Raw genomic sequence first — 23,311 nt, 5'->3', positions numbered from 1 at the left:
CTGCATTCCAGCTTGGGCAACAGAGTGAGACCCCGTCTCAAAAAAAAAAACCAAACACAAAAAAATATTATACTTGATTTAGGATCATTCTTGCTGTTCCATCCTCCCAGCCCTAATTCTTCTCGGGGCACATTTTATTTCAGCTTCTCCCTCTGTCATGGTATACACACATAGACTGCCTTTCCTTCCCCTCTATGGTTTTTTCAAATACCCAGCACAGGGAAGACAAAAATCATTGGTTTGAATTCTGCTCAAAAATCCTTCTCCTGGCCAGGCGTGGTAGCTCATGCCTGTAATCCCAGCACTTTGGGAGGCTAAGGCAGGTGGATTATTTGAGGTCAGGAGTTCGAGACCAGCCTGGCCAACATGGTGAGACCTCGTCTCTACTAAAAATACAAAAATTAGCTGGGCATGGTGGCACACGCCTGTAATCCCAGCTACTTGGGAGACCGAGGCAGGAGAATCGTTTGAACCCCAGAGACAGAGGTTGCAGTGAGCCAAGATCCCACCACTGCGCTCCTGCCTGGGCAACAGAAAGAAACTCCATCTCAAAACAAAACAAACAAAAATTATATTCCTAAGGGCTCCTAAGAAACATAAAAGAAGGGCCTAGTTTCCATCTTCTTTTTTTTTTTAGATAGGATCTCACTTTGTTGCCCAGGCTGCAGTGCAGTGGCGCTATCATGGCTCACTGCAACCTCAAACTCCTGGGCTCAAACTGATCTTGCCTCAGCCTCCTAAGCAGCTGAGGCTACAGATGCATGCCACCACACCTGGCTAATTTTTTAAAAATTTTTTGTAGAGACAGGGTCTTGCTGTATTACCCAGGTTGGTCTTGAACTCCTGGCCTCAAGTGATTCTCTCATCTCAGTCTCTCAAAGTGTTGAGATTACAGACATGAGCCACTGCGCTCGGCCCTGGTTTCCATCTTACTCAGTATAGATATAACATGAAGTCAGACTTACTGAGGTATTCCAAAGAAGTCTCTGCAGAAGCTGCATGCATTATGATCCTACCAGCATTTTTAGCAGCCAAAGGCACAGTGGAAGTTTAGTTCCACTAGCAGGCATTGGGAGCACACAAGAGTCACAAGTGCCAATGCCAAATGTGATCATCTACCATCAGCTAATTTTGAAGATCTGTCTAATTTCCTTGCAATCGTAGGCCTCTTAAAGAGGCTCGGATGCATTTGCTCTTGAATCCTATTGTGACTTGTGAGGTAGGAGGCGACCTATAATACAGTTTGCCTCTCACAAGTGTGAGGACTAAGAAGTGATGACAGAAGACACGAGTCCCAGGTCTCACGCTGAGATGGGGAGGAAACGTAATACAACCTTTTCATGTATTTCTCCCCCTTTCCCTCCACCCAGTCATCGCAGCTCTCAAATTTGAATTTGTCCACTAACTTTCCATCCTTGCTGCCATCACCCAAATCCAAGCCTTCTTCAACCTGGATCAGTCTTCCTGCTCTCTCTCCCTCCAGCCCTGAAACCAGAGGGCTTTTATTGGAACACTACAGTCCATCACTGCAATTGGGAAACTTCTAAGAAAATACAAATCAGATCACATCACTAAACTCCTGACTCCATAGGAGATTTCAGGGCCTCTGTAGCCTGTTCCCAGCCTGTCCCTCCAGCTCCACTGCTCCCCTGCCCACCAGGCCATCTACACTTCAACACTGAACTTGTCCTTTCTTGAGCAACACATGCTTTCTCACCAAACTTCTGCAAATGCTAGATCCCTGCCTCCACCTTATCCTCACAGAATGATCTAGATTATATAACCTAGATTAGAAGGTCAGGAATAATGACTTCTTCCTTTCTTAAGAACTGAGAAAAAATAGTGCTTGCTATGAGTTCACTGTGATTTGATTTTTTACAATACACTGGAACTACAGACCCTTGAGTAGGCTCATCTCTGAAACTATCAGCAGTGTAACAGAGCAGAAAGATCATCCAGAGACTGCTGTCTATCCCAGAAGGGCAGCGAGCTAGTCTCCAGATGTCAAACTCTCCCATCACTGCTGCTTTTCTCCAAGTCAAATCCACCCAAACAAGCACTCCTGAGGACTGGCTGATGCTTCCAGGCAAAGGACAATGAAAGAAATGCCAAGTGAAAAATGATGGAATCGGGGTATTAGAAACCAGGCAAAGCAAGGAAAATGGATGCAATCTGCTAGCTTTTCTCTATCATTCATATCTTTAATCCTTTATGTAAATAGAAAGCACGGGCACGAATGGCAGAGCATCACCCAAAGAGCAAAGGTCAGGGAAGAATATGGCTACAGTGCTCGGCAGGGGAACCAAGCTGCCTTACTGGAGAAGTTTCCTAGCATTTATCTAGAACATATAAATAAAGAGCATAGGGGGAAAAAAAAGTGCTGGAATGAATAAGATGGCAAATAATCACAGCTGCAAAAGGTATATGATAAAATACCAAAAGGATCTTGCTATGATTTGTTTGCTTTTGCCTAATAATCTTAGTAGGTTTTTAAAAGCTGTGTTTCAAGACTGTGCATATTTTGGGGGAATAGCAACAGAACAGGAACGAAAATGTAGTGAACACGAGCGAAAAAAACTCTTTAAACATTTTCCTTAAGAAGAATCAACACATACTGATTTACCTCAGTCGTTCTACTGGTTTCACTGGTATACACAGATCCTAATCTAATTTTTTTGGTTGGATTAGACAAGTTAGAGATAGAAGAACATCTTGAACTAAAGGTCTTTGCAGCCTGATTACCTGCTATTATCTATAATGTATTTTATGCTCCACAATGTTCGTGGTTTTTTCCTCCCCTATACTTTCAAACCAATGGTTAAACCAGATGCTTAAGCCAGACTATTAATCAACTTGTGTAGAAGCAAACCCATTTACACATAGGCAGTAAGACAGCTTTGCTATAGAAACCTCACAAAATGTATTTCTCAACTAAATAATAAGAAAATGGCATAAAATCTCAATAAGCCACTGTCTTAGAGAAATGGCTTATTCAATGAATTCCCTGTATGCCTCATAAGTAATCTGCCAGGTGAGGAAGCAACTTGCTTGGTACATCAGACACTTATGGAGGAAAATAATAATTTCGAGCTAACTGGCACCAATCAGTTAATGCGATTTTATTGCACTGCACTCTCCTGGCCCACAAGGCTCTCTGCACCTCCCAGAAAAACTCTCATGTGCCTCAGGAGGACCTCAGGGATTAGACATTCTCATGATTTCATCAAATTCACTCAGAAGGTATTTACTGAGGCCCTGCTGGACTTTCCCCTCCCTTCCTATCTCAGAGAGGTGAAGGAATACATTACACCATACAGTTATTTATATTGTGGTATATCATTTTGTACCAAACAAATGTATTTTTAATTTCTAAAATAAAAGCATTTGTTTCTTCTATTTTCACATTTACATAAAATAAGTCAAGTGATCATGACACCTGAGGACATCTGCATCACATCTGAATGATTCTGACGTGTCACTGACATGTCATCCCATGTGTCATTCTGGGACAAAGCAGCAGCTTCCCCATGATGTTCCTTAGGCTTGGCATCTCTAATGGCAGATGAGCTCTAGAGTCAACTGATGTGGCAGCCTGTGCAAAACCCCACTCACCTCACATCCACCTCACCTCCGACATGCATGAGAAAGGAGCCGTCAGGTTGCTTCAGGGAGTACAAATACTGAAGAAGCTTCTCTCTGAGAAACAGGGAAAGAGGTAGGAGAGGCAACAGTCAGTGCGTGTCAGCAGGCAGGGAACTCCTCTGGGTTTGTCACCGCTGGCTTTCGCTGTACCTGTTAATGATGTCATAGGCCTCCTCGGTGCCAATGATGCACAATGCATTGACTGCTGCATATGTGGGTGCAAGGTGTGGATACTGACCGGGTCCTCCTCCAAAGCCACCTTCTGGGCTCTGACACAGCTCCAGGAACTGACACACACTAGGTACACAGCCAAAGGGCAAAAACAATGTCAGAGAGCATTCATGTCAAAACACCAAATTCCCACTAGATTCCATGCCTTTCCAATGATCCCCCACTCCCTCAAAAGTTGGGGGGAACCTCTCCTCCCACTTGTTGAATATAACCTCTCCCCAAAGGGCTTAATTCTCTCCCCAGCTATCATCATTTCTGTCTGCCCTCCTCTGAGTTTCGTACTTAAGCGCTTGTTGGTCATGAAGCAGGGAACACAAGGCTGGGAAGAAACCGACTTTCGTGGCTATGGGGTAAGAGTCTCCCGTGCTTCCCACACAAACCTTTCCCAGACTTTCCACTCAACTTGCTGCCCTGGACCTGTGGTACCAGCCTCCTCCTCCTTGCCTTTGGGAACCTCCCAGCCTTTGAATTTTGCCAAAACATGGTGCTCAACTGCTTCTCTCCACACTAACCATCCTAGTCAGGATCCATCACCTAGGCCTATCATGAACATGTAAATAGAGGTCTTCTCACTCCCATTGCCACCTAAGCCTCTGTGGGCCACTGATTTCTACTCCACCAGTAAGAAGCAAGTTTTTTTTTTTTGTTTTTTGTTTTTTTGAGGCGGGGTTGCCCTCGGTCGCCCAGGCTGCAGTGCAGTGGTGTGATCTCAGCTCATTGCAGCATCCGCCTCCCAGGTTCAAGAGATTCTTTTGCCTCACCCTTCCAAGTAGCTGGGATTACAGGCGTGCACCATCACGCCCAGCCAATTTTTTGTATTTTCAGTACAGACAAGGTTTCACCATGTTGGCCAGGCTGGTCTTGAACTACCTGACCTCAAGTGATCCACCCGCCGCAGACTCTGAAAGTGCTGGGATTACAGGTGTGAGCCACTGCATCCGGCTGAAAAACACATTTTTAATGGAGCCTGCTTCCATGGCTGGGAGAATAGAAGAGAGGCAGGCTGCTCTCATGCTCACCTTAATTGTGGTAAACATAAGAGGAGCTGCACTGACTCGCCGTGAAAATGCCTCCCAGTCTGCGGGTTCTTGGAGAATTCTCCATGTTAATTCAAACAGGCTCCCATTCCCTCACTGAGGGGAGCTGTTTTCTGAGGGTTTGCCTCTAAGCCTGGCATCAGGCTGCCCAGAGGTTACAGTCTTGCTTTAGGTGAAATCAAGAGAGCCCTATCATCAGTCCGGGGTCTTCCGAAGTGCACCAGAAAGGGTGCCCCAGGAAAGCCCTGGTTATCAAGCTGTTTCTCCACAGCTCAGCAGGGTCACAGCCTTCCCGCCAGGAGAAACCTCCATTTACAACAAGCAAACTGTCTTTGCAGTGTTCATGGGGCCTTCTTTCCTGGGCGCTTTCACCTCATTATTTCCTTGCTACTGCTGCCAGAAAGACTACATAGCCTACTCTCCAAGAAGACACAAGTTTATAACTGTTTGCCAACATCACATTTAATTGCTTTCGATTTCAGAGTTCCCATTATCCGGGCAGGGAAAGCAAAAGCAAACGCTGCTGCCTTGCTCTGTGAGTTCTGAAACGTCACAGGTTAAAACAACACATACTTCTTTTTGCACCTAAAATTTTACTGTAGAGAACACAAGGATTGAAACTGAAGTTGAAAACAATTATGTGGCACTATGGTTTTTGTTTTTGATTTTGAGAGAGGGTCTTACTCTGTCGGCCAGGCTGCAGGACAGTGGCATAATCACGGCTCACTGCAGCCTCAACCTCCCCAGACTCAAGCTATCCTCCCACCTCAGCCTCCCAAGTAGCTAGAATTACAGGCATGAGCCACCACGCCTGGCTAGTTTTTGTATTTTTTATAAAGATGGGGTTTCGCCATGTTGCCCAGGCTAGTCTTGAACTCCTGGGCTCAAGCAATCCTCCCACCTCGGACTCCCAAAGTGCTGAGGTCACAGGTGTGAGCCATCGTGCCCAGCATGTGACACATTTTTAACAGCAATTAATTTCTGTAGAGAACTTGAATTTGTTCCTTCTTTCCAAATCGTCGTCAATTCTTATGACATTTCCCAGAAACAAATAGTTAATAAGCTCATGCCCTAACAAAGGCTGGCTGCACTAGCATACCAAAAGGTTTCTGTACCACAAAAAGTTTTAGCTGATACAAAACTTAACAGCACATTTTTTAAAAGAAAGAAAAAGAGTCACCTGGTTATCCACTCCCTTTCCCAGCTCCTAAGATAGAATCGTGCCGAACGCAACACTACTGACCCTAAAGCCTCGAATTAGTTAGGATCTGAATGTACCAGACACCTTGATACCATCCCTCCATGCCAACCTCCCTCAGCTGACATGCTGCATCTGACTGTCTGGGGCTGTGCTAGAGAACTGGAGGTTGGGCTTCTCTTGATCTCAGACACTTCCGTATTACAGAACATTCTGATCCCAAGGCTTTCCAACTTGCACCTTAAGGAATTGGCAAGTTGACTATGAACTACCAGCTGTCATTCACAGACTTCTTAGCAATTCTGAAGACCAAAATGTTAATGATACTTCTACATATTTAAAAAACAAAACAAAACAAAAAAAAGGAGCCAGGCATAGTGGCTTGTGCCTGTAATTCCAGTACTTTGGGAGGCCAAGGCAGGAGGATTGCTTGAAGCCAGTAGTTCAAGACCAGCCTGGGCAACACAGTGAGACCCCAGCTCTACAAAAAAATATTTTTTTTTCCCACAAACGTAGGGGGAGAAAAACTTATCATAGAGACAAGAAGTTCACCAATAAATAAAAAATTACAAGCAAAAAACATTGTACAAACACCAAGTGGCACGTTTTGTGAAAAACAAGTATTCACAAAATCATTCCTTTAGAATATGACTGAAAGCTGTAATACATCAATTTTCTTTAACGTCAGCAAGGCATTTCATTCTAGCTTACGTGCCAATTACCAGCAAAGTGGGAAACTATCTTCTACATCATGGATCTTCAAACCCAAAATGTGTGCATCAGAATCTGTAGAAAGCTAATAAAAGAATACAGAGACCCAGTCTTGCTGAGGTGGAAAAGATCTGGGCCTTTGTATTTTTACCAAATTCTCAGGTGATTCAGATACATGCAAAGCTCGAGCCATCACTAGTCCTTGCTGCACAACTAAAATTACTTGGGGGGTGTTTTTAAAAATCCCAACACCCAAGCCACACCTAATTCCAATTAAACCGGAATCACTATGGGTGGGACCCAGGTGGCAGTATTTTTTTTAAACTCCCCATGTGATTCCAATGTTCAGCCAGGTATCAGTGCTTCTCAAACTTGAGTTGCATAGAAATTACCTGTGGATCTTGCTAAACTGCAGCTCTAATTCAGTAGAACTAGATGGGTCTGAGAGTCCTCTTTTTTTTTTTTTTAGGAGATGGAGTGTCCCTCTGTCGCCCAGGCTGGAGTGCAGTGGAGCGATCTCAGCTCACTGCAAGCTCCGCCTCCTGGGTTCAAGTGATTCTCCTCCCTCAGCCTCCCGAGTAGCTGGGACTACAGGTGCATGCCGCCACGCCCAGCTAATTTTTGTATTTTTTAGTAGAGTCAGGGTTTCACTGTGTTGCCCAGGCTGGTCTCGAACTCCCGAGCTCAGACAATCCGCAGGCCTTGGCCTCCCAAAGTGCTAGGATTACAGGCGTGAGCCACCATGCCCGGCTGAGAGTCCTCATTTCTAATAAGTTCCCAGGTGATAGCAATGCTCCTGGTCTGGGGACCACATTTTGAGTAGCAATGAGATACATCTGTGCTGTCCAATAGGCAGCCACTAGCCACATGAGGCAATTTAAATTCTCAATTAATTAAAATAGAAAATTCAGCTCTTCAGTCACACAAGACACATTTCAAGTACTCCACAACTAACTGTGGCTAGTGGCCAATATAGAACATGTATAGATGTTTATAGACACCTATAGACATTTACAGAATATAGAACATTTTCATTATCACAGAAAGTTCTGCTGGACACCACCACTTTTATCATTCCATCATTAAAGAGTATGTAAATCCTGTAAGAGAGTCAAGTTCAAAGCAGGGATATCAGCGATTGCCTCTCAGCCTTATAAGGAGTTTACTGGGACTCTTAGGTGATGGCTGAGGACTGATCTAAAGTGATTGATTCTGGCCAGGCATGGTGGCTCATGCCTGTAATCCCAGCACTTTGGCTGAGGCGAGGGGGATCACTTGAGCTCAGGAGTTCAAGGCCAGCCTGGGCAATATGGCAAAACCCCATCTCTACAAGAATTATAAAAATTAACCAGGCACGTTGGCACCCACCTCTAGCCCCAGCTACTCAGGAGGCTGAGGTGGGAGGATCACTTGAGCTTGGGGAAGTCCAGGTTGCAGTGAGCTATGATTGTGCCACTGCATTCCAGCCCAGACAATAGAGTGAGACCCTGTCTCAATCAATTAATCAATGTTGATTCTAAACACTGTCATCAGTTTGGATGAAGGATTCAAAGGCATGTACAGTAAATAAGCATATAATACAAAATGAGCAGCAAAACAAATCAGAAACCAATAAGAATAAAACAAATGCAACAGGTACAAATAGCAAGAATTACGCTTAGAGATGGCAGGGGTGGGGGATGGGTAAGGCACATGAATATGGGAAATGACTAGGAACATAGCAGGAAAAGACCAGTAATAAGGGTCCACGAGTTGTGAAGAACAACAATAAAAATGCTTGTTAAAAGCATCATAAACGCAGTATTAGTCAGAACTGTATCTGGCTCTAGCCTCCATTTTCCACCTCAAAGGGAATTCACATGAGAGTTGTAAAAATGACTACTTTTTTTTTTTTTTAAGTATTTGGCTGGGTGTGGTGGCTCGTGCCTGTAATCCCTAGACTTTGGGAGGCCAAGGCAGGAGGATCACTTAAGGCCAAGAGTTTGAGACCAGCTTAGGCAATATAGCAAGACCTTATCTCTATTTTTAAAATAAAATAAAAAGCTTAATATTACAGACAATCACAATGAGAAAGCTACCCAGCAAAATACCTCCAATATACAAAGGATAATTACATAAACATTCTAGTAGGTAAAAACTGAGACTAATTTGTAGCAAGAAGTATTTAGGTTACATAAAAAACTTCAGCACTAGAATAGGCTATCATAGACAGACTTAAGGCCTAGGATAAGTTATAAAAATTATAGCTATGTTCTGCACAATTGGGCAGGTTTAAAAAAAAAACAGAAAAAAAGATTACAGCTTTGGAAATAGGAACAGTCATCCATGGGCAGAACGGCTTAGGAGGGGATGTAAATGCAAGATGCATGAGCTGGCATCACATCAAGCTTGTTCTCGTACTAACTAAAACAGCTTCAGCTTGATATAGTGAAGAGGAAATCTCCTTCCCTAGGTAGAATATGACAATGGACAGGTGAAGACGGGCAGCACCTCTTGTTGATTCCGGGTGGCCTCTGCTGCTCACAGAGTCAGACGTGTTATTTGACTCTTCATCAAGCACCGGCAAGTCTCTGGATGGCTGCTGTTCTGGAAGAATGGTCAGGTCGAAAGTTGGCTACTATAGGCCGGGCGCAGTGGCTCACGCCTATAATCCTAGCACTTTGGGAGGCCGACGTGGGCGGATCACTTAAGGCCAGGAGTTTGAGACCAGCCTGGCCAACATGGTGAAACCCCATCTCTACTAAAAATACAAAAATTAGCCAGGCATAGTGGCATGCGCCCGTAGTCCCAGCTGCTTGGGAGGCTGAAGCACGAGAATCGCTTGAACCCGGAAGGTGGAAGTTGCAGTGAGCTGAGATTGCACCAGTGCACTCCAGCCTGGGGGACACAGCAAGACTGCCTCAAAGAAAAAAAAAGTTGGCTACTTTAGAGCAGAGTTTCTCAACTGTTGACATTGGGGCTCAGTAATTCTTTGGTGCAGGGACTGTCCTGTAGAGGATATTTAGCAGCACCCCTGACCTGCACCCACCAGGTGCCAACAGCACCTGGCCAGGAAAAATGCCCAGGAGACAAAGGCCTAGATATGGTGTCCTCACTGAAAGGTAAGGAAACATACAAACTAGACTTAAAAATTAAAAGGAAAAATATTTAAGGGCTATTCCGGGGATAAGCTACTAACAACCTTTTGAAAGGGAAAGGATAAAACACTGAAATAGCAAAATTTGAATTTATCTTTGGAAAAATCTTACAAGCTGAAATGTCCTAAAATGGTTTTTAAGTTAAAGGCAATTTTTAAATCTTACAGAAGCTAAAAACATAACTTTAACAGTGCGATGGTCTCCCTGTGAATTTTATTTTGCTCTGTTTCACTGAAGCTGCTTTCAGTAACAAAGAATGGGATTCTCATTAGAGGATGCTTCCTTCAGTGCCAAAACCATTAAGCAAAGCAAATGTACTTAGTCTAGTTCCAAAATATTAATTCATTTTAGGTAAACACATATAAATGTGTGCATATAACCTCTTAAAAGAGGCAAGCTAGGCCGGGTGCGGTGGCTCACATCTGTAATCCCAACACTTTGGGAAGCCAAGACGGGTGTATCACCTGAGGTCAGGAGTTCAAGACCAGCCTGGCCAACATGTTGAAAGCCTGTCTTTACAAAATACAAAAATTAGCTGGGCGTGGTGGCACACCCCTGTAATCCTAGCTACTTGGGAAGCTGAGGCAGGAGAATCACTTGAACCCGGGAGGTGGAGGTTGCAGTGAGCTGAGATCATGCCACTGCACCACAGCCTGGCAACAAGAGCAAAACTCCGTCTCAAAAAAAAAAAAAAGGCCGGGCGCGGTGGCTCATGCCTGTAATCCCAGCACTTTGGGAGGCTGAGGCAGGTGGATCACCTGAGGTCAGGAGTTCGAGACCAACTTGGCCAACATGGTAAAACCCAATCTCTACTAAAAATACAAAAATTAGCTGGGTGTGGTGGCTCCCGCCTGTATGCCTGTAGTCCCAGCTACTCGGGAGGCCGAGGCAGGAGAATTGCTTGAACCCAGGAGGTGGAGGTTGCAGTGAGCCAAGATCGTGCCACTGCACTCCAGTCTGGGCAACAGAGCGAGACTCTCAAAAAAAAAAAAAAAAAAGAGGCAAGCTGAAGTCCTACCTATGGACTGGGCATGGTGGCTCACACCTGTAATCCCAGTGTTTTGGGAGGCTAAGGCAGGAGGATCACTTGAGCCCAGGAGATTGAGACCAGCCCAGGCAACACAGCAAGGCACTGTCTCTACCAAAAATAAAGAAAACATTCCAGGCTATGAATACATTATTCTTGAAACCTCTGATACCAGCAGTAACAACCTGGCCTTGCTGGCTTTGGTCAGCGGTCATAGCAGCTGACAAAAGTATTTTGTCCACTAGAGGGAACCCAGCTTATCATATTGTTCCCTAAACAAATAGAAGCACAGCAGTGAACAAAATAGGAAAGAGAAACCTTTGTGTAAGTGTAGGGGGCGTGTGTGTTACATGCAGGGGAAAAGAAGGCAGGAAAATAATAAAACTGCAGAGCTAGACTTTTTGACTCTAGGTCACCTTAATATATTTGTATGAAGAAAGAAAACTGAACACATTTCAAAGCATTTCATTTCCCTGTGCAAGATAAATAAAAAGGCAATATTCTATTTCAGCTAGTCTAAAAAAAATCTTCTATTTATATAGAAGTCCTTAAGATTTCTCTGTATCTTACTAAAAATAATCTATTTCCTTATGGGTCAGAGCCAGTAGGCTTTGTTCATAACAAGTGTTTTCTGCACCTAGAAGTAACCACCTCCTAGGCACAAAGCAAAATACATTATTGGGAAGTCTAAGAAATGTTTAAAAGTTCATTAAATCAATGCGTAGAAGAACCACGGGTAAAGCTTTTAAGGCATCTGTGAAGCAGAAACTCTCATTAACTGTCAAGTGGTTTTTGAAATAAGGACAAATCAGCTTATTTTTAAACCATTCCTTTTTTAATTACAAAATAATAAAAGATCATTGTAGAAACTTCAGAAAATGCAAGTAAGCTTTAAAAAAAATGTTTTGTTTGTTTGTTTTTTTGAGACAACAGTCTCCTTCTGTTACCCAGGCTGGAGTGCAGTGGTGTGATCTCGGCTCACTGCAACCTCTGCCTCCCGGATTCAAGCAATTCTCCTGCTTCAGTCTCCCGAGTAGCTGGGATTACAGGTGCCAGCCACCACATCTGGCTATTTTTTGTATTTTTAGTAGAGACAGGGTTTCACCATGTTGGCCAGACTGGTCTCAAACTCCTGACCTCAAGTAATCTGCCTGTCTCAGCCTCTCAAAGTCCTGGGATTACAGCCATGAGCCACTACATCCAGCCAGAAAGTTCTTCTTTTTCTTTTTCTTTTTTTGAGACGGAGTTTCACTCTTGTTGCCCAGGCTGGAGTGCAGTGGTGCAATCTTGGCTCACCGCAACCTCCGCCTCCCGGGTTCAAGCGAGTCTCCTGCCTCAGCCTCCTGAGTAGGAGGCGGGAGTGCAGTAACAGAAGGAGACTCTTGTCTCAAAAAACAAACAAACAGCCTCCTGAGTAGGATTACAGGCATGCGCCACCACGCTTGGCTAATTTTGTATTTTTAGTAGAGACGGGGTTTCTCCATGTTGGCCAGGCTGGTCTCAAACTCCCTACCTCAGGTGATCCACCCGCTTCGGCCTCCCAAAGTGCTGGGATTACAGGTGTGAGCCACTGCGCCTGGCCTTTTTTTTTTTTTTTTTAAGACAGAGTCTCACTCTGTCCTCCAGGCTGGAGTAGAGTGGCATGATCTTGGCTCATCGCAACGTCCACCTCCCAGATTCAAGCAATTCTCCTGCCTTAGTCTCCCGAGTAGCTGGGATTACAGGCATACACCACCAAGCCAGGCTAATTTTTATATTTTTAGTAGAGACAAGATTTCCCCATGTTGGCCAGGCTGGTCTTGAACTCTTGACCTCAGGTGATCTGCTGACCTTGGCCTCCCCAAGCCCTGGGATTACAGGTGTGAGACACCGTGCCCAGCCCAGAAAGTTTATAAAATCACTTTTAACCCCATCGTCCAGAAATAACTACTACATGTATCTTTCTGGTTCTATCTATGCATATCATCATCTATATTTTTAATGTATGTAAATTAAATCTTTTAAACTATTTTCATTTCACATCTCTCTATATAAATACATATATTTTAACATACAAATATACACATTCATATATTTATTGAGACAGGGTCTTGCTCTGTTGCCCAGGCTGGAATGCAGTGGTGCCATCATGGCTCACTGCAGCCTCAAACTCCTGAACTCCTGTCTCGGCCTCCGGAGCAGCTAGAACTAGAAGCGTGCACCACCACGCCCAGCTATTTTTATTTTTATTTTTGAAATGGAGTCTCACTATGTCGCCCAGACTGGTCTTGAATTCCTGGGCCCCAGTGGTCCTCGGACCGTGGCCTCCCAAAGTGCTGGGGTTACAGGTGTGATCATGCGTGGCCACATTTATATATTTTTTAATGGTTATATAGTATTTCACAGAATGTACTGCACCATAAATGACTTATGTTTTATTTTTTAAATTTATGTATTTTATTTATTTATTTTTTTGAGATGGAGTGTCACTCTGTTGCCCGGATTGGAGTGCAAAGGTGCAATCTCGACTCACTGCAACCTCCGCCTCCTAGGTTCAAGCGGTTCTCCTGCCTCAGCCTCCCGAGTAGCTGGGATGACAGGCATGCACCACCATGCCCAGCTAATTTTTGTATTTTAGTAGAGATGGGGTTTCACCATGTTGGCCAGGCTGGTCTCAAACTCCTGACCTCAAGTGATCCACCCACCTCAACCTCCCAAAGTGCTTGGGATTACAGGCGTGAGCCACCACGCCCAGCTTTACATTAAAAAAAAAATTTTTTTAAACATTCTCTACTGTTGATATTTAATTTAGATTGCTTCCAATGAAAGGCCCTTTAAAGGCTCCTCTCTTCCTATGTGACATTGCCCCAGAAGCGGCGCTGACACTTCCTCAGAAAAGCCTTCACTATAAAACACCAAGTACACAGCCTAGAAAAAAACTCAGTCTATTTTGGCTCGAGTTCTTCCACCTCAGGCACCCGCTGTGATTCTCTCTTCCAGTTTTTCATGGGTCTGCGGCCTCCTCCATCCAGCGTTCAGATCCAGGCTCACAGAAATCCCCATTTTTTCTTTCTTCTCTCACACCCAACTTTCCCATTGTGCAAGAGTGAAGGGAAAACTTTCCAAATATCCTGATTGTGTGGGAGTGAAGGGAAAACTTCCCAAACAATCCCCAGGCCCCCGAGCTGGTATTTCAAAAACACACGAGGCTGGATGTGGTGGCTCACACCTGTTATCCCAGCACTTTGGGAGGCCGAGGCGGGTAGATCAGCTGTGGTCAGGAGTTCAAGACCAGCCTGGTCAATATGGTGAAAGCCTACCTCTACTAAAAATACAAAAATTAGCCGGGCACGGTGGTGGGTGCCTGTAATCCCAGCTACTCAGGAGGCTGAGGCAGGAGAATCGCTTGAACCCGGGAAGCAGAGGCTGCAGTGAGCTGAGACTGTGCCACTGCACCCCAGCCTGGGTGACAGAGTGAAACTCTGTCTCAAAAAAAAAAAAAAAAAAAAAAAAACTACATGGGCCTTTCTTTGACAATTAAATTCCTGTTACTGCAGAAACTGTGTCCAACTCTCCTTCCAGTGCTGGAAGCAGCCAGGCTTGCAGTGGCATCCCGATGATCAAAACAATGCACTTGCCTCTCCCTCAGAAAGCATCCTACGTACCACAAGGGTTAATGGCCTAATTCTTTATTATCTTCCCCATCCACATTCATCACAAGACACCCTGCCCAGGAAGGCAAGAATGAGAGGTTATTGTTAAGACAGAATGAATGAGACAATGTGCAGTTCTGTTCCTCTGACCTGACAATGTGACTGAGGCAGGGGCTCTGTGACCAGAGAGGGGCCCCGGCTAGCCTCTGTGTGTCCCAGCACAGCTGCCTCCTTGTGCTGTGGAGAAACAAACCTGGCTCAGAAGTCTCTCATCCCAGATGCTTCGCCCTCAAGAGCACCAGAGGAAGCTGAGAAATTCGAGATGCTGCCTAGAGCCCATGCTGCCTCTCAGTGGATCTCTTGGATCCAATGCCTGGCTGCCCTTTCTTATTCCAGGTATCCCTAGGACTGGAGTCATGATCAGTCTTTTCTTCTTTAATATATAAATGGTGATGAGTGTCTGGGAATGAGATGCCAGATCACGGATGCCATCTGTACAAGGATCTTGGGAAGAAGCTCAGTTGCTTAGATCTCTAATCATCGATCAGGTTTAGGAAAACTGAGAGTCATGGCATTTGTATGCCACACCAGTAACACATCCAGTCCCATCAAGAGCTACATGGTCCCTCCAAGCACCGGGAGCGGGGAGGTACTTCTATAGAGGTGCGTAGGAAAGGCAAAGGCATTTTTGTTCACTGGACTGGCACGTGCTTCCCCACAGAAGCTGTTCAAATGCATACTGTACTTTCTGGCAAAATCTTGTCTCTCAGAGTTGATGATTAAGACTTTTCTCAAAGACCAGAGTAAAGAGCCAAAAGAAAAGGCCACAGAAGAAACCAGAATCCTTCTCTTGGAAGTTCAAAGTCTTGTTCTACCCACCAGCTTACATTAGTTTTCTAAAGTGGAGGAGTTTCAGGAAGTTGCCGGAGGTCATGAGAAGAGCAAAGATTTCTTTGTGGCACTGTTTTTTTCCATTCCAAACAAATAAAACAGAAACAAAACAAAATCCCAAACTCAAAATACAATTTCAGAGAACACCCCAGATTTCCCAAAGACAGACTCACTCTGTAGCCACTATCTGGGGGATGGGTTCATCTAGCAGTTCCAAGCTGTGCAGGATCCAATAGCAGAGCCATGGGCGGCTGGCATCCAGACACTGGGAGAGAGAGAGGAGAGAAAACATCCCTTATTCACAATCACTCCAAGACACTGCTGCCAAGGCTGTATCTGTCTCACTCCCAGCAGCCTGGCAAGGGGGAGGAGGGCACCCTTGCTCAAACAACAATCAGTGAATAAAGGACACTTTGCTTTGTGGCCTTAGCCAGGAGCTGAAATGACCATCTGTTTAAAAAAAAAAAAAAAAAAAAAAGATAACAAGGCTGGGCACGGTGGTTCATGCCTGTAATCCCAGCACTTTGGAAGGCCAAGGTGGGTGGATCATTTAAGGTCAGGAGTTCAAGACCAGCCTGGCCAACATGGCGAAACCCTGTCTCTATTAAAAATACAAAAATTAGCTGGGCATAGTGATGTGCGCCTGTAATCCCAGCTACTTGGGAGGCCGAAGCAGAAGAATCACTTGAACCCGGGAGGCAGAGGTTGCAGTGAGCCGAGATGGCACCACTGCACTCCAGCCTAGGCGATAGAGCAAGACTCCGTCTCAAAAAAAAAAAAGAAAGAAAAGAAAAAAAAGACAACAGGATTAAAAAAAAGATGACCCTGAACCCAGTGGATCCCTCCCTGGCAGGCATCTAAGGAAGGCTGAGCAGAGGACTTCCTACAGGCCAGGAGGTTAGGGGCTGCTATTTTCTCGGTATAGAACCAAGGAGATATACATTCTCTGAAGAGATTTCCTAGCTTAACTCAATCACTGATTCAACAAATATTTGATAGTATCTACTTGTGCCAAGCACTGTATTAGACACTGGGGGGATGATAATAAAATTTGGTTTCTACCATTTATTTTTTTGAGACAGGGTCTCGCTCTGTCACCCAGGCTAGAGTGCAGTGGTAGGATCTCAGCTCACTGCAGCCTCAACCTCCCAGGCTCAAGCAATCCTCCCACCTCAGCCTCCTAAGTAGCTGGGACTAGGGGCACACACCACTATGCCTGGCTAATTTTTTAAGTTTTTATAGAGACAGCATCCCACTATGTTGCCCAGGCTGGTCTTGAACTCCTGGGCTGAAGCAATTCACCTGCCTGAGCCTCCCAAAGTGCTGAGATTACAGGCATTAGCCACCATGCCTGACCTGGTTTCTGTTCTTGAGATGCTTGGGATATAGAATGTGTGTGGTTACCTGTAGGGGAAGAGAGCACTGGACAGACATATAAGTTACCTCATGTCTTTCTGGAACCAACACGTGTACATATACCTGGAGAAATGCTGTAATGGACGAAAACAGTTTTGAGGGAGCACGTGGAAGAGACTGACTAATTCTGCCTGGGGAGCTAGGAAAGGCTTCCAAAGGCAAAATGCAGATGGCTCTTGATCCTAATTAAACCATAAATGATTATTGAGCATTCAAGGCTAGGCAGGGTAGGTAGGAGTACTGCCCCAGTTTTATAAATTAAAATATATAAATGAGGTCCAAAGATTAACCTTTTTCAGATTATAAAAATAGCAAATGTCAGAGGTGAGACAAGAATCTAGGTTTTTACAGTCAATCCAGTGTTCTTTCCGTTGGCCCAAGCTGCTCTCTTCAAAACTATGCTGATATCCCAAGCTGTGGCTAACCCACCACCTGGAAGGTAGGCTGGTGAGCTACTGAAGACACTGCCAGGGATGCAGCTTAAGTTTGAATCCCAGCTCCTCATCTTACTCGCTATGTGCCTTTGAGCAAATGACTTAATTTTACTATGCCCATTTCATTATCTGCAAAAAACAAAAGATTGATCTACCTCACGTAGTTACAAGATTTAAATAAGAGAATGCAACTGGGCGCAGTAGCTCACGCCTGTAACCCCAGAGCCTCAGGAGGCTGAGGCAGGTGGATCACTTGAGGTCAGGAGCTCGAGACCAGCCTGGCCAATATGGTGAAACCCCGTCTCTACTAAAAATACAAAAATTAGCCAGGCGTGATGGTGCACACCTGTAATCCTGGCCACTCAGGAGGCTGAGGCAAGAGAATCGCTTGAACCTGAGGCGGAGGTTGCAGTGACTCACGATCATGCCACTGCACTCGGGCCTGGGAAATACAGCGAGACTCCATCTCATAAATTATGAGAGAATGCATGGTAAGCTTTCAGCACACTGTTCAATAAATTGTTAGCTGATATGGTACCAACTGTAGCATAACTATTGAGGACTTGAGTCAAGGATTGAAAATTCATAGCCCACAGGCCAAATCTAGCCCATGGATGTGTATTGTTTAACTGGAAGTAGCTGCAACATTTGTCAGGAGAGTCACATGAAAACGTGATTTCCGGCTTCATTTGGAGGAAGAAAAAAAAAAAAAAAGGAAACAAAGATGATTTGGCAACCCTGGGTCTGCATTCCCAGATGGCAGCAATGGGCAGGAAAGAAGTTAAGGGCACGGGGTCTCCAGTTAGCCTCAGTCTCCATGCAGCCCACTTCACTGATTTATGCTGCCTGCCTGGGCCCTACAGGCATTTGAGTTGGCAAATCATTGCCACAAATAATCAAATGTAGAACCCAAATAAAAAGCAGATTAAGAATAGAGATGCTGCTCTGTGTTAAGCAGGGCAGAAAGATTGGAGACTTCCTGTTCACATTCACCCTTTGCCTGCCACTCAGTCCCATCCAACATCTGTCCCCCTCCACCGTCACCCAGTCCTGAGGTTGCTCTGGGAAATATTAAAGATCTACTCTTAAATAGTAATGTTAAATTGCAAGGACCACTCTCTATACTGGTCCTCTAGTCAGTATAGAAATTAGATCTTATTACAAGAAAGGGTTTTTTGTCTCTTTAATGAAGATATGAAAAGTAATGTACTTACTAGAAGGAGTGGTGAAGTTGGAAAATGTGTAACCATCACGATACAGACTTAACAGGTTTGGACAATAGTCCTCAATAAATGAGCGAGAAATTAGATCAGCTTATAGGGCAAAGGGTTAAGGGTGAACAGGTAACTGGCATTTAGCCAGCTGTCAAGGAGGTCTAGATAAAGCACGTGAACCCCTCAGTCATCATCTAGTAACAGAAGAAAGCCCCATCCTATCTAGGGTGCTCCACTCACTCTGGAAGAGACTAGGTTCTGCCCTTTCGGGGCTGAGTCCCAGCTCTGTGACAGCACCCTACCTCCTGCCAGAGCCACAGAGAACAAAGAGTGACTCTGCAACAGGTCAGCCCCAACAGTCTTTTACGTTTAAATAGAAAAAGGAGGAGGATTTGGTGGATAATTTGACAGCAAGAGTTCCTGGGTAATGTGTTTACCTCATAGGCATCTGTCAGTTGTCGAAGGCCTCTTTTCAGATAATGGAAGTGCTTCTCCCTCTGCAAAACAAGCCTGGAAAGACAAACAGTTTATAAGCCCATTCTAATAGCTTATGCTTCCACCATACACACGTATATGCACGTACACACACACGGGTACACACTCAGCTTCAGGACGTCCCCCTGCAATCACTGACTGGATAACCAGCAACTTCTCTGGTTCCAAAGAGCAACTAAACCAGAGAAAAGAAGCTCTTGTCTGAATGTCTCTAAAGCATCTGAAAACCATGCCAGCTGACATTTTGAGTGCGATTGTCTCCTAAAGGCAGTGACTTTGGGCTAACGGAAAAGCCGCAATGAGCACACGCAGCCAGGCAATGACAGTCCACCCAGAAACTTCCTCCAGCATCTAAGAACAGATATCTTTGTGGCTCCCCATCCTATAAGCAATTTAAATCTGAGCCTCACCACTTCCCTGCTTCAGCCGCTGTCATTTCAGTCACCCCTTCTGGGATGACTTCTCCAAGGCCCGTAATTTACTCCCTGCCTGCCTCTCGGTTATCCAACTATTATTCTCTCCCTGAAATTCCACCTCCCACGTGTGACCCACAGCCCTGGCCAGAGGACCGTGTTCTGCAGCCAGTCGCTGTCCTTGGCTTTCAAGTCAGCAATACTGGCTTTAAGATGGAATGTGCCGCCCATGGCCACCTGCACAGGCCGGGCAAAGCACAGAGGCTGCACTTCTTTCTTGGTCTGGCAGAAGAGCCTGTGTGACTAGGGAAGGAAAGAAAAAGCACAGATTGTCAAGATGTTCCCTGTGCTTGCAGATTACAGAAACAAAGGAAAGAGAACCATTCCCTTTGCTAGGTAGTCAATTCCACAATTGTTTATCAAATTCCCACTGTACTTGGCTCAGAATAAGAGCCTTCATGTAGTCTTTTTTTTTTTTTTTTTTCCTGAGACGGAGTCTCGCTCTGTCACCCAGGCTGGAGTGCAGTGGTGTGATTTCAGCTTACTGCAACCTCCACCTCTTGGGTTCAAGCTATTCTCCTGCCTCAGCCACCTGAGTAGCTGGGATTACAGGCACGTGCCACCACACCCAGCTAATTTTTGTATTTTTAGTGGACACGGGGGTTTCACCATGTTGCCCAGGCTGGTCTTGAACTCCTGACCTCAGGTAATCCCCTGCCTTGGCCTCCCAAAATGCTGGGATTACAGGCGTGAGCCACCGCACCCAGCCCTTCATGTAGTCTTTACCTCAAAAACTCTTCCAATTCAGAAATGAGGTAAGTATATCAATGGCTACAAGGAAAGAATGGGTAGGTTTTGCAAGGGAAAAACATACTACTGAGGCTCAAAAGGGAGGGGATATCTCACAAAGAAAGGAATGATCAGGAAAGTTTGTGTGAAAAAGGAGGAATGTGCGATGAGTGGCCCTGGCAGAAGGAGAAAATTTTAATTCAATTTTAATTCAAGTTTAAATAGCTGCAGGTGGCTAATGGCTACTCTACTATGCTGCACAGGTATCAAGTGTACAAGAGGAGTGACAGGTGGGAGAATCTGACCTCAATACAGGGATGAAAGAGGAATGGGAGGAAAGCAGGAGTACTGCCCCAGTTTAAAAACAAACAAACAAACAAACAAACAAACAAACAAGGATCTGGGATGCTGACTAAGGCATTTCTACTCAATTTACTAGGCAAAGGGAAGTCCTGAAGGTTTTTGAGATGAGGAAAGAAATGATCAGAACTGTGCTTTAGAAAAACAGTAGGTAGTCAGTATGTGTTTACAAACTGAAGTATCTGAAAACATCGCAGTGGGCAGACAGATGGGGTGGGGAGACAGGGTTAGAAGCTCTGAGGAGCTGACCCAGTTGGGGCTACCTAGGGCCCGAACTAGTGTGTGACCCATGATCAGCTGACTTTTGGATGTGTGGGTCTTAGGATGCTGGGAGTGCATTCAGGTGATGATGTCAATCAGGCTGCTGGACACACACGTGAGGCTCAGAAGAGGGATTCAGGTTACACACACAGACTACGAAGCATTTGTCTGCACGCAAGTGACAGGTGAAGCCACAGAAGGTGAGAGGGCAGAGAGAGAAGTTTGAAAACAAAACTGTGGGAAGACCCATCTCTAAGGGTTTGGAGGAGCCAGTGAAGGAGAGAAACAGGAGAGTTTACATATGCTAGGGAAGAGCAAAGGAAGTGTCATGTCACAGGCCATCAGGGAGGAGAATTTCAGGAAGATGTTTAACAGTGGCAGATGCTGCAGCAAGACTGAGGGGAAAAGACAACAAACCACAGAAGGGCTAGAGACCTCCAAGAGCATTCAGAGCAGAGGTGAAGGCAAATGGTAAACAAGAGAAGGCCAGACTCAGTTTCTCTTTCAGGAAAGTCCACTCAGGACGCAGGGAGCACCCATCTGTGTGGGCAGAGTGTTGTCCAGCACTGGGGTAGAGGCTGCTCTGTACCCTAGAGCGACAGTCCAGAGGTGGACACACATGTGAAAATGACAAGCAGAGCCCTGTCCAATAAATGCTGTGATCAGCCACGGGAAGAGATGGAGGGTCAGAAAACTCTTCCCAAAGGGAACAGCATTGAGTTTAAGGCTGGAAAGACATGAGTTAAGCAGGCAAAATGAAGAAAACACCATGACACATTTGAGTTAGTTTAGTTCAGCTGGATCAAAAGTACAAGGCAGTAAGCAGAGAAATTCCACATTAGAAATGCAAAAGCTCAGAGGAAATCCATAGGGAAGGTCTGTAAAGAGGATGGAGGAGGGCTGGGATGAGGGTATAGTAGGAGAGGTGAGCCTGGAATAAGGAAGGATGCTACATTCTTTGAGCGAGAAATGATGGGTACGAAGCTAGCCAAATATAGGTCTCTGATGTGGGAAGAAGGAAACAGGAAAGTCAGGTGGGTCAGCCTCGATTTTCTCAGGAACTAGGAGTCAAGATGGTGGGAGAGCTGTGGAGTGGCCACGGTGGTGGGTGTGTTAGGGAATCTACATGAGACGAATAAAAGGATTATAAGGCAGTTAGTGAAGGGCCAGTGAAATTAAGAAGTATAACATGTTGGTGAAGCCAGTCAGCAGCCTCAGGAGAAACCAAGCCTGCTGACACCTTGGTCTTAAGACTTCTGGCCTCCAGAAATGTGAAAAAATAAATCTCTGTGGTTTAATGCACCCCATCTGTGATACCGTTTTATGGCAGCCCAAGCTGACTAATACCCTCACCGGTCCTTCATTCTCAACTCACCTCTATCCAAAAATCTTTTCTGTGTAGGAAGTTAAGAAAGAAAAGGTAGAGCTCTTCCTATTTTTACCTGAACAATTCAGCCCCCAAACCATTCAATTACATGGAGCAGAATAAGACAGGTTTCGTGCAGGACTTGAGGGGGTGCAGGGTGGGATGCAGGCTGTCAGCTCAAGTGGATGAGGAGGGCCCCTGTCTCACTGAGCAGAGCCACTTCCTCCCCCCAAACCTGGGCCATCCTGGAAAACATGCATTTGATTGTGACAGATGAGAGGACAGGGGATTCAGTCCATTGCTGGTTCCTGGGGACTTTCTAAACTCACTAAAGCCAGGGGCCTCTCTAGTCAAAAAATAAGCACCTGGCATGTAAGCAATAAAGCAATCGAGGAAAGGTGAACTTATTTGTGAGACCTTGGGAAGAACAACAGTAAGAAGGGAATACATCCTCTACCTGCTCAGGATCTGGGAAATTCTAAAATTGTATCACATACAGGAATGGTAGAAAACACGGGAGCTAAGCTGGTGCCTGTGAGAGACCTGCTTTGAGGACTTTAACTCAGAGTATTCTGGCTTCAGAGCCATTGTCAGCACTTAACCTCCAGGGCTCTATTAGCACAGGGACATTACCAATATTTCTCACTTCTGAGGAGCACCCGTCTCCTTGCCCAGAAGAAAACAAACTTAAAAACTACATGTGAGCGAGGTATCTGTGTAGTTTATGCATTTCAGGTTTCTTATTAAAGCCAAGGTGATAAATGCAAAAGGGTACATTCAAAAGGGTGTGAAACCGTGACAATACCCACAGGGAAGAAAAAATGAATTTTCATGGGAAAGCAGACATGAATAAACAAAACCATGAAAAGCATGGTCAAAAAGCTCCTTGGGACTGACTACCTCACTCCAGGTAGACAGTCCCAACCTTAGAGAAGAAAATCATTTCTGGGAAGGGGATTAAGTATAGAATGTACTGACATTCAGCTCCAGGCTTGACTTTCAGCCCAGTCTGCTATTCAGCTTTGGCCCTGGAACACTGAATAGGCAAATGCCTACT

At 45.1% G+C, this 23,311-nt stretch overlaps 2 protein-coding genes across 5 annotated transcripts in view; one reads left to right on the top strand and one right to left on the bottom strand.

Annotated features, from left to right (window-relative positions):
* FNTB (farnesyltransferase, CAAX box, beta) overlaps positions 1–23,311 on the bottom strand; it is a 79,008-nt gene that overhangs the window by 30,587 nt on the left and 25,110 nt on the right. For all 3 annotated transcript variants that reach the window (XM_063596249.1, XM_008977771.5, XM_014347593.4), the window contains exons 3-6: positions 19,008–19,080; positions 15,680–15,771; positions 3,793–3,939; positions 3,613–3,696 (exon numbers count right to left, since the gene is read on the bottom strand). In XM_063596249.1, the coding sequence (XP_063452319.1) occupies positions 3,613–3,696; positions 3,793–3,939; positions 15,680–15,771; positions 19,008–19,080 (396 nt within the window). The remainder of the gene's footprint in view (positions 1–3,612; positions 3,697–3,792; positions 3,940–15,679; positions 15,772–19,007; positions 19,081–23,311) is intronic.
* MAX (MYC associated factor X) overlaps positions 1–23,311 on the top strand; it is a 103,091-nt gene that overhangs the window by 72,714 nt on the left and 7,066 nt on the right. The gene's annotated exons all lie outside the window — the stretch shown is intronic.

Source organism: Pan paniscus, chromosome 15, assembly GCF_029289425.2.
Source record: "Pan paniscus chromosome 15, NHGRI_mPanPan1-v2.0_pri, whole genome shotgun sequence".
Lineage (NCBI taxonomy): Eukaryota > Metazoa > Chordata > Mammalia > Primates > Hominidae > Pan > Pan paniscus.
The sequence above is the reverse complement of the archived record's forward strand: the minus strand, read 5'-3'. Positions and strand labels throughout refer to the sequence as shown.